We start from the raw sequence: 16,262 nt of genomic DNA, 5'->3' as shown, positions 1-16,262 counted from the left end.
TCTCTCTGCTCCTCCCCCGCTCATGCTCTGTCTCTCTCTCTCTCTCAAAACTAAATAAACATTAAAAAAAAATTTTTTTAAGGTGGGGGCGGGACAAGAACTTGAAGGGGGGCAGTGGGAAGAATATATTTCACTGTTCTGTGGGCTAACCTCCTTGCAGGAAAGACAAAAGGCTATGAGAATTTATCATTAAAATATTTTCACTAAATGGAGAAACAACACGAGCTCATTGATACCCTTAGCACTGAATTACTTTTGGAGCTTCAGAGAGTGGCATCACTGGGCTTATGTAAAACAAGCTCTCTCAGATCTCAGACCTCCTGACTGGTACAAAGAGAAAGGAAAGGATTTGGAAAATTAATTCTCACCAGGCCAGGATAAAATACTTTCCACTTATACTACAGAATTCTGGGAGAGAGCAGAAGCAAAGAGAAATTCGTCAATGGAAGGGTATTGTGGATAGCACGGTGATTTTACTAGCAAAGTCCCTGTGGTCAGTAAAATTTGGGGCACCTCTCATTTATAGATTATTCTGAATGATATGGAGGGAAAAAAAAAATACATATTTTGCATGGAGCCCTATCTCCAATGTCTGTGTTTTGTTTTGTTTTTAACTAGCGTGTGTGTGTGTATGAGTGTGTGCGTGTGCTTTAAATTAGTTAGCCCACTAGTGTGGGCTAACTGGCATCTCTCATAGAGAGAGAACTATTTGAATAAAATTGCTTCTTCCCAGAATTGACCTCTCCTGGCCCCTCTGAGCTTGCCTAGCTCTCCAGCAGGACTGTGCATTTTTGGCTTTGATTTCTCAGACAAAACCTCAAAGTGAATGAAGCTTGAGGAAAGAATGGCTCCGACATGAATAAAGACACCAGAAAAATACCTAAACTTTTCTGAGTCTGTCACAAATCTGTAGAAATCATTCCAGAAAGTAATTCTTTAAAAAAATAAAATTGCAAGGCTACATTCTGGCTTTGACCTGCTTTTGTGGTCAGAGCAATACAGTGAATCTGCATATAAGACCCGGTGAAATTTAGAAATTACGTTTAATCTGAGTCCAGTTAGCTAGATGATGCCAAACCCAGACCACCCGTTTATGTCAGCATTTCCTAAAACTCCATTGTTTAGAATATTGCATGGAATGTTAACAGATGGTCCTCAAAGACAGGAGTCTGTGATAAAATCAGTATTCAAAAAAAACAAAAAACAAAAACAAAAACTGCCATAACAAACCCAGCCCGGGTGGGTCACAAACATCATGAACACAGAAAAGGCTCCCAGGCATTCCTTCGCCTGTTTAATTATAACCCGGAATTTCCCAAACTAATTTTACCCCAGACTCTTTTGTGGAGGATTAACTAGTAATACATGTGGATAACGTCCTGTGAGTTGGATGTACAAGGGCTGGTTGGTCTACACTGATTAGCTACCAAAGCAAGTGTCCAGTTTCTACTCTTCTGGACTTTTATAAGCACACACCTACTGCCTTCGCCAACAGATTCAAAGCTAACCAACTCCTCTGCGCTTAGAGTCCATTTCAAGCTAAATTTGTTAATTCTCTAATCCACGCAAGACACACGAATCCCAAACAAGAGACACAAGTCAAAATATTTGGGGCATTCTTAGAAGCCAACACAAGCGAACTACAGAGTCGTATAAACCTATACTGTAAATAAATATAAATAAACCTATATTATGAACTATAAACCTAGCTGAACCATCGATATTACCACACGATGAGGAAATAACAGACACAGCATCATCCTAGAATGTGCAACTGTGTCTGCAGAACAGCGGTAGTTTTAGAAGCTAGAGAACTTCAGAAAGACATCCAAAAAAATGGCTGATTATAGCAAAGTAAGAATTATCGTGAGCTACTGGCTCACCCGCAATAGAATTTAAAGTTGAACCAAATATTGCAATAGGAGGGAAAAAAACGCAAGGCTACGAACGGCACATTAAATATGCTTTTTAAAAAATCTGGGTCATGCCGGACTTTCAGTTATTTTTCCAAGTACCAACTTCTATATACAGACAGTTATAATGACACCATGCAAGCACATGGCACCTTAATTCCTGAATATGCTGCAGATCAAACATCCTTCCAAATTACATTCGACCTGAAGTCTACGAGGTCATAATTAGTCTACACAAGGTAGTTTTGTCTGTACCCCACTGCCAGTTTTTTTGAAGCTGCTCCACCGAAATCACAAAATAACCATGAAAATACGATGTCGTTCTAAAAGATGCTGTAACGACAAATGGTCTCTTCTGTCTATTATGATGCAGACGCAGCACATACTTTAGACATGTTTTTCCCTGACCCTTCTATGAATACTGGTATACGATTTAGCAGACTGCACCTGCTTGGCTTAATAAATACCGGCTAACGGGAGGAAAAGTCACAAGATCTGAAGAGTATCAGGCTCCTTCTCCCTGTCATCACTGCTACCAACTAGGGTCCCCAAGACAGCGTGCAGCATCAGAAGATTCCTTGAAAACTGCACACCAGATGCAGACAGCCTTAACCTTTGCTAAGGGTGTACTTTGGAGGTGATACACAGCCCAGGGCTGCTGGCTGGTGGGGTGGTTCCTGCTGCCGTTCGTGTCATAAGCAGGTCCCATCAAGGCCAAGTAAGATCTGGATATATGAGCTAGCAGGGGATTTCATTTCTCCTGACTTCATATTTCCATATGAAAAAATCACCAGGAGCACCTGGGTGGCTCAGTTGGTCGGGCAGTTGACTTTGGCTCAGGTCATGATTTCACTGTTCTTGAGTTTGAGCCCTGCATCAGGCTCTGTGCTGACAGCTCAGAGCCTGGAGCCTGCTTTGGATTGTGTGTGTGTGTGTGTGTGTGTGTGTGTGTGTGTGTGTGCGCGCGCGCGCACCCCTCCCCCACTCACTCTCTCTCTGTCTCCCAAAAAGATAAATAAATGTTAAAAAAAAATTTTTTTTTAGGAAGAAACACCAAAGGAAAAGCACTGTGGTTTCTCCCCTATTCCTCTGCAGGAAAGGGATATATCTGATTAATGAGTTTGGGAGAAGTAGCTGAGTAAGGTGGTTCAGTCCCTTCTGGTTCCCTCTTTATGTCTGGCTCATACCGGCCATACAGAGAGGAGTCCAGTCACCCCTGCCATACCACAGTGGCCTGTCCCTTCAGGGAGGCTTGCAGTCCTGCCTGAGACTAGGTGAGTAGACATACCTAAGTCAGGATTGACATGTTACAAGCTGCAGATTCAAAAATGGCATTCTCTGTTGGCTTAATCAGAAAGAAAACTGAATTTTTTTTTCCTTTTCAATCTGTCTGTGTCTTGTGTTTCAATCGGTTCTTAATTCAGGATCGCAGGAAAAGGGGGGGTCATATAATGATCTCCTAACATCTGTCTTGCCCCTGCCCCCTCACAGTATGTGCTGCCATGCCTGGTTCTCTACCAACCGCCTCCTGGAGTGAGAAACAGCCCAGTCTCCTTCCTCTCCCCCTCATCAAAAGCAATCTCCACAGGGCTCACTCCCTCAAGGGCTTGATCGTAATTACCCAGCCATGGGATCGATCACAAGAGCTGACCCCGGCAGTATGCTATCTTGCCAGCATTTCACCTCTAACTCGGGATATCCAGGCTTCCAGGAAGGGGGTACATCAAGAGCCTGCTGATGACCCTTTGGATGCAATTTGTGGTCCCTACTGAGAGATCCAGTTTTGGTCAAGACTCTTCAAAGACAGAGAGAAGAGGCTAAACTTTTTGGTCCCATCTTCCCTTAAGAACAAAAATAATAGCTGAATACTATGGTTTTCAAAAACACCGAAAAAGAGTTATTTGGGGAGCCAGACATATCCCTTTACATAATACCATACCTTTTATCCGGCTCTTCCTGGCTGTCACTTGCTTTGCTTACAGATAGCAGCCTCTTGTCTCGAGGAACCTAGAAATATCACCAACCATCAGTGAGATTCACGTAGATGCAATTGTGACCTATGTGCAGAGCTAGAGACCAGCAGAAGCAAAGAAATGAGGTGGAATGTTCTCCGGGAAGAGGTGGCAAATTTGCTACAGGCAGGTGATGGTTAAAGGCGAGTAGCCCGAGTGGCAATGACAATGCATCAGACACACGGGGGTGATGATAAACAGAAGGCCATAATGATCATGATTCTGCTATGCACTGCTGACAGGGGCAATTCTGCCTGGACCCGACCACCGCCCAAGCCCTCCCCACCTTGGAAGTGAATGAGGGGAAAGGAACACCAGGTGTGGATGGGGAATCTGGACGCTGAAGCAGACAGAACTCACAAACCACATCATCATGCGTTAACAAGCATCCTGTTGAACAACAGGGGCTGACCCGCCACTCTGATGAGGGACTTTGGGTGCTGACACGGAGGGCAGCAAACCAGACGTGGGGCTACACTATCTAGTGGGAGAGCAGCATCTAATATACCTGGGCCAGCCTTTAACCACCATCCCCATAGAGTTTGTAGCTTTGCTTCCAAATTCTTCTAATGCACTTTTAGTGTTGTCTTTGCAACCACAATGCCAGCACATTACCTGAAAGGTTATTGAAAAGTACTACTAGAGAAAAGAAACTCCTGCCGGCTGCATTTCTGACCACCATCCAATCACCCTACTGCAGCACGGGTCATTCACATATCTCTGCCATAGTTTCCAAACATATGAATAGTGGGTTTAGATTTGGTGGGTTGGTTGGATGAATGTTTTGTTTGTTTATATATTTTGTTTTGTTTTCTTTTGCTACATCTCCACATCTTCGTGCTAGCCAAACACCTTTGCACTCAAATGCAGCCCTCACTATTTTGACATAAAAGAGCTTTTATGAGAAACATCCCTCTTCTGGATTCTTCTAGAAATTCTTACAGTTTCCACTCACCTGGATACGTACGCAAGCCAGTCAGATGGATGAAGGAGACAGCATAGCGAGGTGGCTACCAGTCAAGACACAGACCTGTCTGGGTTCGAATCTCAGCTCTATCAGTAACTAAGCTCTGCCTCACTTTCCCCATCGGTAAACCACGCTCAATGGCAGTACTATAACTCAGAGCGTTTTTCAGGAAAATTAAATGAGTTAATTTTTTTCAAAGTACTTGGAGTATCTAATATTTTATAATATTTGTTAAATAAAAATAAGCCAATTTTAAGTCTTCTGTTCACATGCCAGTGTCGAGGGTCTACAGTCTACACTGTAGATAGAAATGAGGTGAATGAGGGGCAACTGGGTGGCTCAGCTGGTCAAGCGTCCAACTTCGGCTTAGGTCATGATCTCATGGTTGGTGAGTTTGAGCCTTGCATAGGGCTGTCTGCTATCAGCACAGAGCCTGCTTCTAATCCTCTGTCCCCTTCTTTTTCTGCCCTCCCCCCATTCGTTCACACTCTTTCAAAAATAAATAAATATTAGGAAAAAAAAAGAAGGAATGAGGTGAATGAAACATAGCTCCTATTATCAACTGAGGATGACAGATAACATAAAAACATAAACGTTCAAGCAACATTATTCACAATAGCCAAAAGCTAGAAACAACCCAAATGTCCATCTACAGATGAATAAACAAAATGTGGTATATACATAAAATGGAATATTATTCAGCCTTAAAAAGAAAGGAAATTCTGAGACATGCTCTAATATGAGTCTTGAAGACATTTATGCTAAATCCCATGTGACTCAAATCCACCCACTTTCCTCTGGACGCTTGCCTCCTGGTTCAGCCTCCAACATCTCTTCCCTAGGCTGCTGCATCAGCCTGCCAAATGGTCTCTCTTCTCCGTCACTCAGTCCCAGCAAATCCATTCTGGATCCATTAAGAAGATCCAGACTGGCCTTTAAAATGCAAGTCTAGGGGCACCTGGGTGGCTCAGTCGGTTGAGTGTCTGGCTCTTGATTTCGGCTCAGGTCATGATCTCACGGGTTCATGAGTCCGAGCCCCGCATCAGGTTCTGTGCTGAGGGTGTGGAGCCGGCTTGGGATTCTCTCTCTCCCTCTCTCTCTCTCTTTCTCAAAATGAATAAATAAACTTAAAAAAAAAAAAAAAAGCAAGTCTAATCCCACTATATTCTTACTTAAAATTCTCCAATGCTTCCAATTACTCTTGAGAACATGGCTGCAAAAAACATTCCACCTCAGTTTTGGGTGGCCCCATCACTGCCATGTACATAGTCACACTGTATCTCAAACATGCAATGCTCCTTCTTTCAGCAGAGCCATCAAAGTCCTCTCTGCCTTTGGATACCCATTCTACCTCCATAGTGATCATCATTGTTGGATGGTCACAGCTAGTGAAAATTTGTTGGATGGATGGATGGATGGATGGATGGATGGACAGACAAATGGATATGCAGATGGACGGATAGATAAATAGGTGGCTATATAAATGGACAAACAAGCCAGTCAACAGACTGGTTTCCAGCACTCTACAGTCAACAGAACAGTTAGGAACCAACTAGCCAAAGAAGCTATTTTCATAGAGCTGGAATCAGATAAATATGAACCACCAGCTCCTTCAGGGGAGAATGAAGATAAAGTGAGTCAAACCACTTTTAAAATTAACTAACTAATGGAATCTGTTATGTTTTTCTGTCATGCCTGAAATTCATCAAAAGTTCACACTTGACTTTGGAGCTGCTATTGATAAGTAGCTTGAACTGGATATAAAACTAGGCTAATATCTGAGCCCCTAAATTTTGAGAATTCTAGCAATTTGGTTATTTTTTTAAATTTTTTTTAATGTTTATTTATTTTTGAGAGAGAGTGTGTGTGAGCAGGGAAGGGGCAGAGAGAGGGAGACAATCTGAAAGAGACTCCAGGCTCTAAGCTGTCAGCACAGAGCCCAATGTGGGGCTTGAACCCACAAACCGTGAGATCATGACCTGAGCTGAATCCAGATGCTTAACCGACTGAGCCATTCAGGTGCCCTGCAATTTGGTTATTTTTAATAAATCCCATCTAATAAGCTTTGAATGGATTTTTAAAAATTTGAACCCATGTTTAAATGGGGTTCAAAAAAAGGCAATTTCTGGGGCACCTAGTTGGCTCAGTCAGTTACACATCTGACTTCTGCTCAGGTCATTATCTTATGGTTCATGAGTTCAAGCCCCACAGCAGGCTCTGCACTGACAGCTCAGAGCATGAAGCCTGCTTCGGATCAGTGTCTCCCTCTCTCTCTGCCTCTCCCCTGCTCGCACTCTGTCTCTCTCTCTCTCTCTCTCTCTCAAAAATAAAATTAACATTTAAAAAAAAAAAGGCAATTTCTAGTGGTGGACAGTGTTATGAACTGAATGAATGGTTTCCCCTCAAAGTTTATGTGTTGAAGCCCTAACTCTCAACGTGACTGTATTTGGAGACAGGCTTTGCAGGAGGTAATTAAGGTTAAATGAGGCCATAACAGCGGGGCCCTAGACCAATAAGACTGATGTCCTTATAAGAAAAAGAAGAGACCACAAAGAAATACACAGAGAGAAAAGGCCATATGAGGACACAGCCAGAAGGCAGCCATCTGCAAGTCAGGAAGGAAGAGAGGCCTCACCGGAAATCAAGCCTGCCAGCCCCTTGATCTTGGACTTCCAGCCCCCGGAACTGAGAAAATAAGTTTCTGTTGTTTAAGCTACACAGTCTGTGGAATTCTGTTATGGCAGCCCCTCAGACTAATACAGACAGTGTAATAGAATGGATATTAGGAAATTTACAGGATTGTCTTTTGACCTTGAATAAATCCCACTTAGTTGCTTGAAGTATAAAATATAAAACCTGATGGGCTTCACTGCAGTGATCCTATGGTGACAGTTTAAAAATGTACAGGAAAAGACTTTGAAATGTGTGAACTATTATACCAAGATATGCCTTTGCAGTTTCCAAGGACAGGGATCACCATTTCTTGAGTGCCTGCTGGGTATCACACACTCCTCTATGTGACAAAGCCCACTACTGTCCCTTGAGGGGTGATGCGGTCCAACCTTAGCAATGAGGAAAAATGGTGTATTTTACAAAAAAGAATCTATTAGCACTTCCAAAGCAGTATAAAAAAAAATCTATCAAATTTAAGTGACAAAACGGAGGCAAATTGTTACAATAATTTAACTTTCCACAGCTTACAACTCAAAAAACAGAATCTCTTTTTTTTCATTAATATTTTACTTTATACAGAAAGAAGGTCTATCCTCAGAGTAGATTTAACTCTGTTAATCTTTAATACCAGCATATATAAGTTGTGAATGTCAGAGATCTCAGGCCTGAAAATGACCACTTGGGCACAGTTTTGGGAAACAAGACTAATTCTTCAACGTTTAAAATGTTTCAAGCAAAAACATAATCAAGCTTGTGTGACATAAAGGGAGCCATGTAACTCTACTTGTCCACACAGTCTCAGAAACCATCTTATTTCAAAGTTTTATATCCTAGGGGCGCCTGGGTCGCTGAGGCGGTTGAGCGTCCGACTTCAGCTCAGGTCATGATCTCGTGGTTTGTGAGTTCGAGCCCCGCGCCAGGCTCTGCGCTGACAGCTCAGAGTCTGGAACCTGCTTCAGATTCTGTGTCTCCTTCTCTGTCTCTACCCCTCCCCCGCTTGCACATGCACTCTCTCTCTCTCAAAAATAAATAAAAACATTTAAAAAATGTTTATATCCTAAATTAATAAATTAATCAGGAAAATGTTAATTCAGTAGAGTTATAGACTTGACAACAAATTGAGTTTTATGTAAAATCCTTACTCTACATCTCAACATATTTACAGACAGCAATGTTTCAACTTTCCTTTAAATATTAAGAATATGCAAGAGGAGATGTAACTAGGTACCACATTTACTAATAATTATCCTCTGAACCTATGGGAAATAAAATACATTGCTTTTATAAATTACTAATTATTTGGTTTTGAGGTATATTTCTCTTTTCATCAATACAAAGGAATTGCCATCTAATACAGCTATCTGAAATGACGTCCACCACAACGGGATGGAATAAAATCTATTTGTAAAAAATCAGAATATATTACTTCAAGACATTTCTTAGTATAGTTCTTCAATGTCTTACCAAACTATCAACATGTTAACTTAATATAGTTATAAAAGGAAGCTGTAATGACCCAAGTGATTACATCAGGGTCACTCTTCATGGTGGGAGATCTTTGGAGAGTATGAGAACTCTGGTTTAGGACAGAGAAAGGAAACAACACAATGTGCAAAAGTGGAGAGCTGGAAGGACACAGAGAGCAAGAAACAGGGAGGAAAAGAGGAAGAGATTAAAGCTAACTAAAAGGAAAATTGTTCCTCTTGGGTGATCTCATGATGGGAGGGGGCAGGGGCGGGGATTCAGTTCTTGTTCAAAAATAAAGCGTTCACTGTGCCCGACTAGCAACATAAACACAGCCATTGTCACCTTTGTGCCAATTCCCAGCCTACACAGGAACGGTGTTTACAATCAAAGCTGGCAGTAAATCTTCTCATTCGGTAAATACTTGTTGATTTTTTACACTTCACCAGCGCTAAGGGAACTGGTCATCCCTTCGTAAGAAACAGACCACTGTTTCCTGTTTTGTTTCCTGAAATAGTCCTATTTTAAGGTATTACACGGCAGGTATTTTTGTAAGGTAAGTGAATTACATTCATTTTGTTTCAAGGATTTTTCTAAATAAATATTTAGTGCCCATCAAAACACATGGAAACAAGGGTTATAACAAAAGTGGGTTTTGGAATTGCTGCAAAAGCACTCATTGGAATATTCCTTTCATAAAACTAAAATTATCAATAAATCTAGAAACTCCAAATGGGCATTAAGGAGGGCACTTTCTGGGATGAGCACTGGGTGTCATATGTAAGAGATGAATCACTGAAGCAAAGACCACACTGTATGTTAACTAATTTGAACTTAAATTAAAAAGAAAATGTTTCTATTATTTTTAATAATTATAATATTATTATATTATATTTATATATTTATATATTTATATATAAAATATATATAATTTTTATATAGTGTCTATAATTTTATGTATATATAATTTATAATATATATTTTATATATTTATATATATTTATATATTTATATATATTATATATTATATATAATAATTATTATTTAGAGAAATCTAAAAGCAACCTAAAGGCCCAAAAACTGAGTGATGGCTAAATTACAGTATAGCACTCAATGCAATTTTTTTTTAAGTAATCTCTATGCCCAGCGTGGGGCTTGAACTAACAACCCTGAGATCGAGTCACTTGCTCTACAGACTGAGCCAGCCAGGCGCCCCTGTCATCTTTTTATTGACCAAAAATCATAAAGTGAAAATGGCAGCAAGGAAGTATTTGCAATATGGTATGAAGTAGGAGTTACATGCATGTGAACAGAGGCCACAGAAGTCATTATCCCCAACTGAAAACTTCCTGTGGGTGGGTGGTGAAGTTCTGCTCCAGTGATGGGAAAGCAGGGAGGCAAGGAGAACAGAACAGGCTGAGTTCCAATGTGACCTCGGAACTAGTAAGTTCTCTCCACTCCTCCCACCAACCGGGGGGGGGGGGGGGGGGGGGGGCGTTCTCTGGGGACCTGAAGAGGAGCAGGCAGGGCTGCGGGGTCTACCTTGTAGTAGTCGTACAGCAGACCCAGGGCAGCAGCACTGTCCTCGTCACCATTAATGCTCATCATCGCCTTGGTGGCTGCCGTCAGGGGATTCTCCAAATACGACTTCCAGGCTTCATCTTCACTGGTGTAGGCTCTTCGGGTATTGAACGGAGGGTCGCTGGGCATGGGCACTAAGGCCACCAGTCGTTTTGTACTTGAAAGCAAGAGAAATGTGAGGTTCATTATCAGAGAAATGATCCCTTTTCCACCAAATTTACATACATTACATGGTTAATTTGCACTCCCCCAGAGTGGAGAAGGGCAGGTTAACACTAAAGCGGCTGCCACATTGCATTTATAAAGCCCCTAGGCCCCTGAGAACTAATAATGGTCTTTACAAGGTTGTATGAGGATTAAGTTGAGCCTCTTCGCACTTGGGCTTTTCATCTTCTGGCATTCTAGGAGCCAAATCATTTTTATTTGATTGCTCTTTATTAAGGAATATTAGAATGCGTGTGACTGTGCAAGGAAGCAGGTTTCATTTAAACCTCTGAGTTCTAATTGTAAATAGATATGTGCAATGCATTAAATGGAATCAATACGTTAACGATGACTAAAAACTTTTATCTGGTTGAATCTACATTTGAAATGGTTTGCACCAATTTGACAATAAATTTCATATTAAAAAAGTTTTTGTTTAAACATTAAAAAAAATGAAATGGCTTGCAAATTATACACCAGTCCACATCTCTTCATTGAAATGGCAGTATAAGCTACTTTGTAAATAAGACATATTGTAGACACGCTGCGTAATACCCATACGAAGCAACAGTAATGACACAGACTCCATGTGAACCCTGGGTGGCCACAGGATCCTACCATATTTCGATGACATAGAAGTTCCCGGTTATAAAATCCTCATGGAAGGTGAGTAGAGTATATGGAGAATTAAAAAAAAAATTTTTTTTAACGTTTATTTTTGAGAGCAAGAGAGACAGAGTGCAAGTGAGGTAGGGGCAGAGGCAGAGGGAGACACAGAAGTCAAAGCAGGCTCCAGGCTCTAAGCTGTCAGCACAGAGAGTGATGTGGGGCTCAAATCCACGAACCGTGAGATCATGACCTGAGCCGAAATCGGACACTTAACCGACTGAGCCACCTCGGTGCCCCTGGAGAATTTTCAAGAGACAGAAAGGGATTGGAGTCATTTATCAACCCTAACCAAGCCAAACTTGGTAATTGACACGGTAATTTCTTAGAGAGGATGTGACAGTGACTCAAACACCCAAATACCATGACAGTCCTCCGCAGCTCCCTGGGCCAGGACCCCAGTTGTCAAGCTACAGGAGCCCAGAAAGGCTTTGGCACTTGTCTTCTGGCCCTCTGTCGTTTGCTCATTGAAACAGAACCAAAATATAAGGATGACATATTGTATTTCAATAACAGCTGTAACACATAATAACATGGACAAGCAACAAGACTGGTGAGGGCAACACCTGGATTAACAGATGGAAATTTAGCCACCGTGGGTCCTCTATGGTCGCGCAATTCGAAAAGAGGGTGTACCTTTTGGCTGACACTCCTGCAGGACCTTCCAATGGTAGATGGTCTTTCAGCTCACTTTGTGAGAGAGAAACGTTGCGCACTCTCGACAAAGGCTGTGCTGAGGGCCCTTTCTGTGTTGACGTGCTGCCACGCACTGGTGTAAGATCAGAAAATGACACTGTCATTGGTAAGATCTATCGGGGAGTAAGGGTGGGAAATCCACATTTAGCAGAGTGGAATTCTAGGCTAGATAGTCTCCAGGCCCCTGATTTCAACTCTACTTTGGTGGTTTGGCAAAACAACTGGCTGGGAAGAAAGAAGGGATGCTGACCCAACTGCAAATGAAGTGGATTAAAATGGTAAACTGGTGTATCTGGAAGTAAAGGAGAAAAACCCTGGTGGAAGGGTTTACGAACCATCAGGCAGTGTGGTGGCGTGGACTGGCATGGGTGCTGGAAGGGAGTCCTTGCCCACCATTTACAGAGGTAGAAAACTGTCTGAGTTTCAGCTTTCCGTGCCTTAAATAAAGACAGCAATGCCCACCCTACTTACCGCACAATGTGACTGTGAGAAGCAGATAAAAAATGGATAAAATAGAGCTTTGTAAACAGCACACTGCTATACAAATAACGCGTACTACAATCAGTGCACCGTTCATTGTTCCTGTAAAGTTTCTAGGTGCACCAATTTTTGGAAAAGTCAATTATAATTTAAAAGTGTTAAAGATAGGAGCACCTGGGATGCTTGGTCTGTTAAGCGTCTGACTCTTGATTTTGGCTCACGTCACGATCTCAGGGTCGTGGGATCGAGCTGCGCTGTCAGAGGGATTCTCTCTCTCCCTCTCCCTCCCTCTCTGTCCTTCACCCACTCGCACGCTCTTTCTCTTGCAAAATAAATAAATAAACTTTTTTTTAAAAAAGTGTTAAAGATAATCATTAATTAGAGGGAAGTGTTTATTGAGAACTTAGTGGATGCCAGGCCTTACGCCAGTCGTTGAGGATGCAGTGACAAACAAAACAGACCCCGTCCCGTTGCCCACACAGCTTGCAGTCCAGTGGAGGAGAGAAAATACCAGCATTAAAAGAGCGATGAGCCCGAGAAAGGGTGCATGACAGAGGAGACCAACCTATTCGGAGGATCGAGGAGGAACTAAAGTGTCTACAAAGACCTGAAGGGAGGGAATGTGTTGGTCAATGTTGAAATGGGCAGATATGGGAAATATTTTTTAAAGTGAAGAATATTTTGGTAATTCAATATAATGGAATTTTCTGACAAAAGGAGCTCACTTGTATTCATTTTGGAGTCCGCTAGAAAAATTTATACTTTCGAATCTAATACTAAAATAGCATTTTCGTGTTGCAAAAATTACTAACTTACATAGGATATGGTTGGATTTGGGGACAGAAATGTTGGTGACAACTTAAGGGTCTGTCACTACAGGAAATGAGGTCTCTGGGGAGAATCAAGAGTGCGGAGGTGATGAGCCCAGATGTGGCAATGCCACCATCACCTCTTCCAAGGTTGTTCAGCTGGGACCACCCTGGCTGATTCCACCACTTAGAGGACGAAGCAGCAAATTCTGAAACCTAATCTGTGTCCAGCAGGGTCCAGCCATCACACTCACTTAAATGCTTAAACACCTAAAATGCTCAGTCCTACAGGAATGAATGAAGAGCTTCATGTTATTCGCAGTGACCTCATCATTGAAAAAGATTTGGATCATACTCTCTTTGATGACTGAGAGAAGCATACATTGCTGGGAGGAGAAAGGTGTTAATTACAACACTGGCTAATTTCCAAAACTTAACAGGAAGTGCCAGGCTGAAGGGTAAGAGCCAACTCTTAGTTTACACTAAGTGGTGTCCTGATTCACTGGAGAGATTTTTCTTCCAGCCTTCCTTCTTAATATCCCTCCTTCCTCCTCCCTCCTCCCTCCTCCCTCCTCCCTCCTCCCTCCTCCCGGGTCTTCTGGATTGCCGACTTCATTGGTTCCTAGCACAAATTTTCACTCATAAATTTAGACTCATCGGGGCGCCTGGGTGGCTTGGTCGGTTAAGCGTCCGACTTCGGCTCAGGTCATGATCTCATGGTCCGTGAGTTTGAGCCCCGCATCGGGCTCTGTGCTGACAGCTCAGAGCCTGGAGCCTGTTTCGGATTCTGTGTCTCCCTCTCTCTCTGCCCCTCCCCTGTTCATGCCCTGTCTCTCTCTGTCTCAAAAATAAATAAACGTTAAAAAAAAATTTAAAAAAAATAAATAAATAAATAAATTTAGACTCATCAGCCTTTCCCCTATGATGAAACGGTTGATGAATCCTTACATGATTCGTGGAAAGAAATATCCTGGGAAAGCACTTTACTAGCTGGCTCTTTTCACATTTTGATGGCCAAAGGAGCCTTTTTATGGTCTTTCCTATAACTGAGGAATGACTTTGTTTTTTGGCTTCATAGATTATAATCTCTCTGGTACAGAACATTGTTGAACAAAGCCTGGTTTAATAAAAACAGATCACTGGTACACTGAGCAAAGATGCAGACTCGTAAAGAAAGGAAAAGTTTCACAGAGCAGATTTTACCGAAGTTTGGTAACTCTGAAGCTGACTTTCCTCATTGTTCTTTTGGAAGGGCAGTTCTCCTGCAGCTCTGGTCAACTTTTGAAAATAGTCTCTTTGTAGCTGTTGGTACGGCATGTTCTGGGTAGCCTCAAACACAGAACTGTAAACAGCAACTATAAACTTGATCCCTGGGCCTTCTTTGGAGAGAAGTTTAGTTTAATACCTGACAGCATTCACAGCCAGGCTAAAGGCAGTGTTAGATCGCACATATACCTGTGCTCATTTTTTTCTTCAAGCCACTACTTTGCTTTGTGGATGCTGGGAGAACAGTTAAAATGAGTCATCAGCGGAAGCAGCGAAAGGGGTGGGGCAGTCATGCGACGGGAGACTGAGATCACAGGGAGGAGTCGGGAAAAGCTCCAGATCACATTCTGCCAGAGGCAATCTACCAACCCCCACAAGCATTACCAAGAGTCTAATGCAGGAATGCCGTGCTAGGGAGAAGCACACGCAACAGCGAATGAATATCTTTACCTTCTAAAAAGATGTGTAGTGATGGCCAATAAATCCAGACACAAACCCATGTCACTTCAGACCCCAAACAAAACTGAGGACGTGACATAGTCACACAAATTATCACTTTTGATCCATTTCTCACCCTCCGTTTCTTTCATAACTCTTGGGAGAACACTGATTTTTGTCTTTTTTGTTTTGGTTTACTTTGTTGTGGGAGGGGTTCTCAATCCAGAGGGAGGATGGTTTTGGATAAATCTCAGATTTGAATAAATCTCAGTTTTTTTTTGTGGTGTTTTTTTTTTTTTAATGTTTATTTATCTTTGAGAGAAAGAGAGTGAGTGGGGGAGGAGGAGGGAGAGGAGGACAGGGGATCCGAAGCGGGCTCTGCACTGAGAGCAGCGAGCCCATAGTGGGGCTTGAGCTCACAAACCATGGGATCCATGCATGATCTAAGCTGAAGTTGGACGCTCAACACTCAATTGCCTGAGTCACCCAGGAGTCCCTAAATCTCAGTTTTCATTTCAGTGTTGTCAATTATTGAATTTAGATGAGTTAGTTTCCTTCTTTGAGCTTCCGTTTTTTTCGTCTGGAACATGATATCCATCTTTTAAAGCTGTTCTGAAGGAATAACCCGGATATTTATAAATGAAGTGCCTGGCACATTACAGATAAATAGTTCAAGAAATAATAGTTTATGAACAGTAATATAATAATATATAATGATATTATTAGTATGACTTCTCTTTAGAACTGATTCTATCAGTGACCTCTGTTCAAAATCCAACAGTCTGTTTTCAGTTTTTAATCTCCTTGAATTTTCTCAGCCATCTCTTACATCTGTAGAATCCTGCCTTGCCTGGTTTCCAAGACAGTGGGAGAGTGGTTCTCCTCTGCGGCCATTCTTTCCCAGTTTGTATTCCACCTCAATTCTCCTTTTATATGATCCTGAAGGCTTCTCTCTTTTATGTCCACTGTTGATTCTACTGACTTTCACTGATCTTCTACCTCAATGACAAACACATGTGTATTGCCAGAGACCCAGTTCTGCACTTTCTGCTCGGATGCTCTGTTGTCAACTTAAACTCAACAGGTCCAAAAC

General features: G+C 42.0%; 1 protein-coding gene across 4 annotated transcripts in view; it reads right to left on the bottom strand.

Annotated features, from left to right (window-relative positions):
* Nucleotides 1-16,262, bottom strand: part of GRHL2 (grainyhead like transcription factor 2) — a 171,316-nt gene that overhangs the window by 106,316 nt on the left and 48,738 nt on the right. For all 4 annotated transcript variants that reach the window (XM_042923193.1, XM_042923194.1, XM_042923196.1 and 1 more), the window contains 2 exons: nt 10,572-10,767; nt 3,853-3,920 (listed from right to left, as the gene is read on the bottom strand). In XM_042923193.1, the coding sequence (XP_042779127.1) occupies nt 3,853-3,920; nt 10,572-10,767 (264 nt within the window). The remainder of the gene's footprint in view (nt 1-3,852; nt 3,921-10,571; nt 10,768-16,262) is intronic.

Source organism: Panthera leo, chromosome F2 (assembly GCF_018350215.1).
Source record: "Panthera leo isolate Ple1 chromosome F2, P.leo_Ple1_pat1.1, whole genome shotgun sequence".
Classification (NCBI taxonomy): domain Eukaryota; kingdom Metazoa; phylum Chordata; class Mammalia; order Carnivora; family Felidae; genus Panthera; species Panthera leo.
This window is presented reverse-complemented; position numbering and strand designations above follow the sequence as displayed.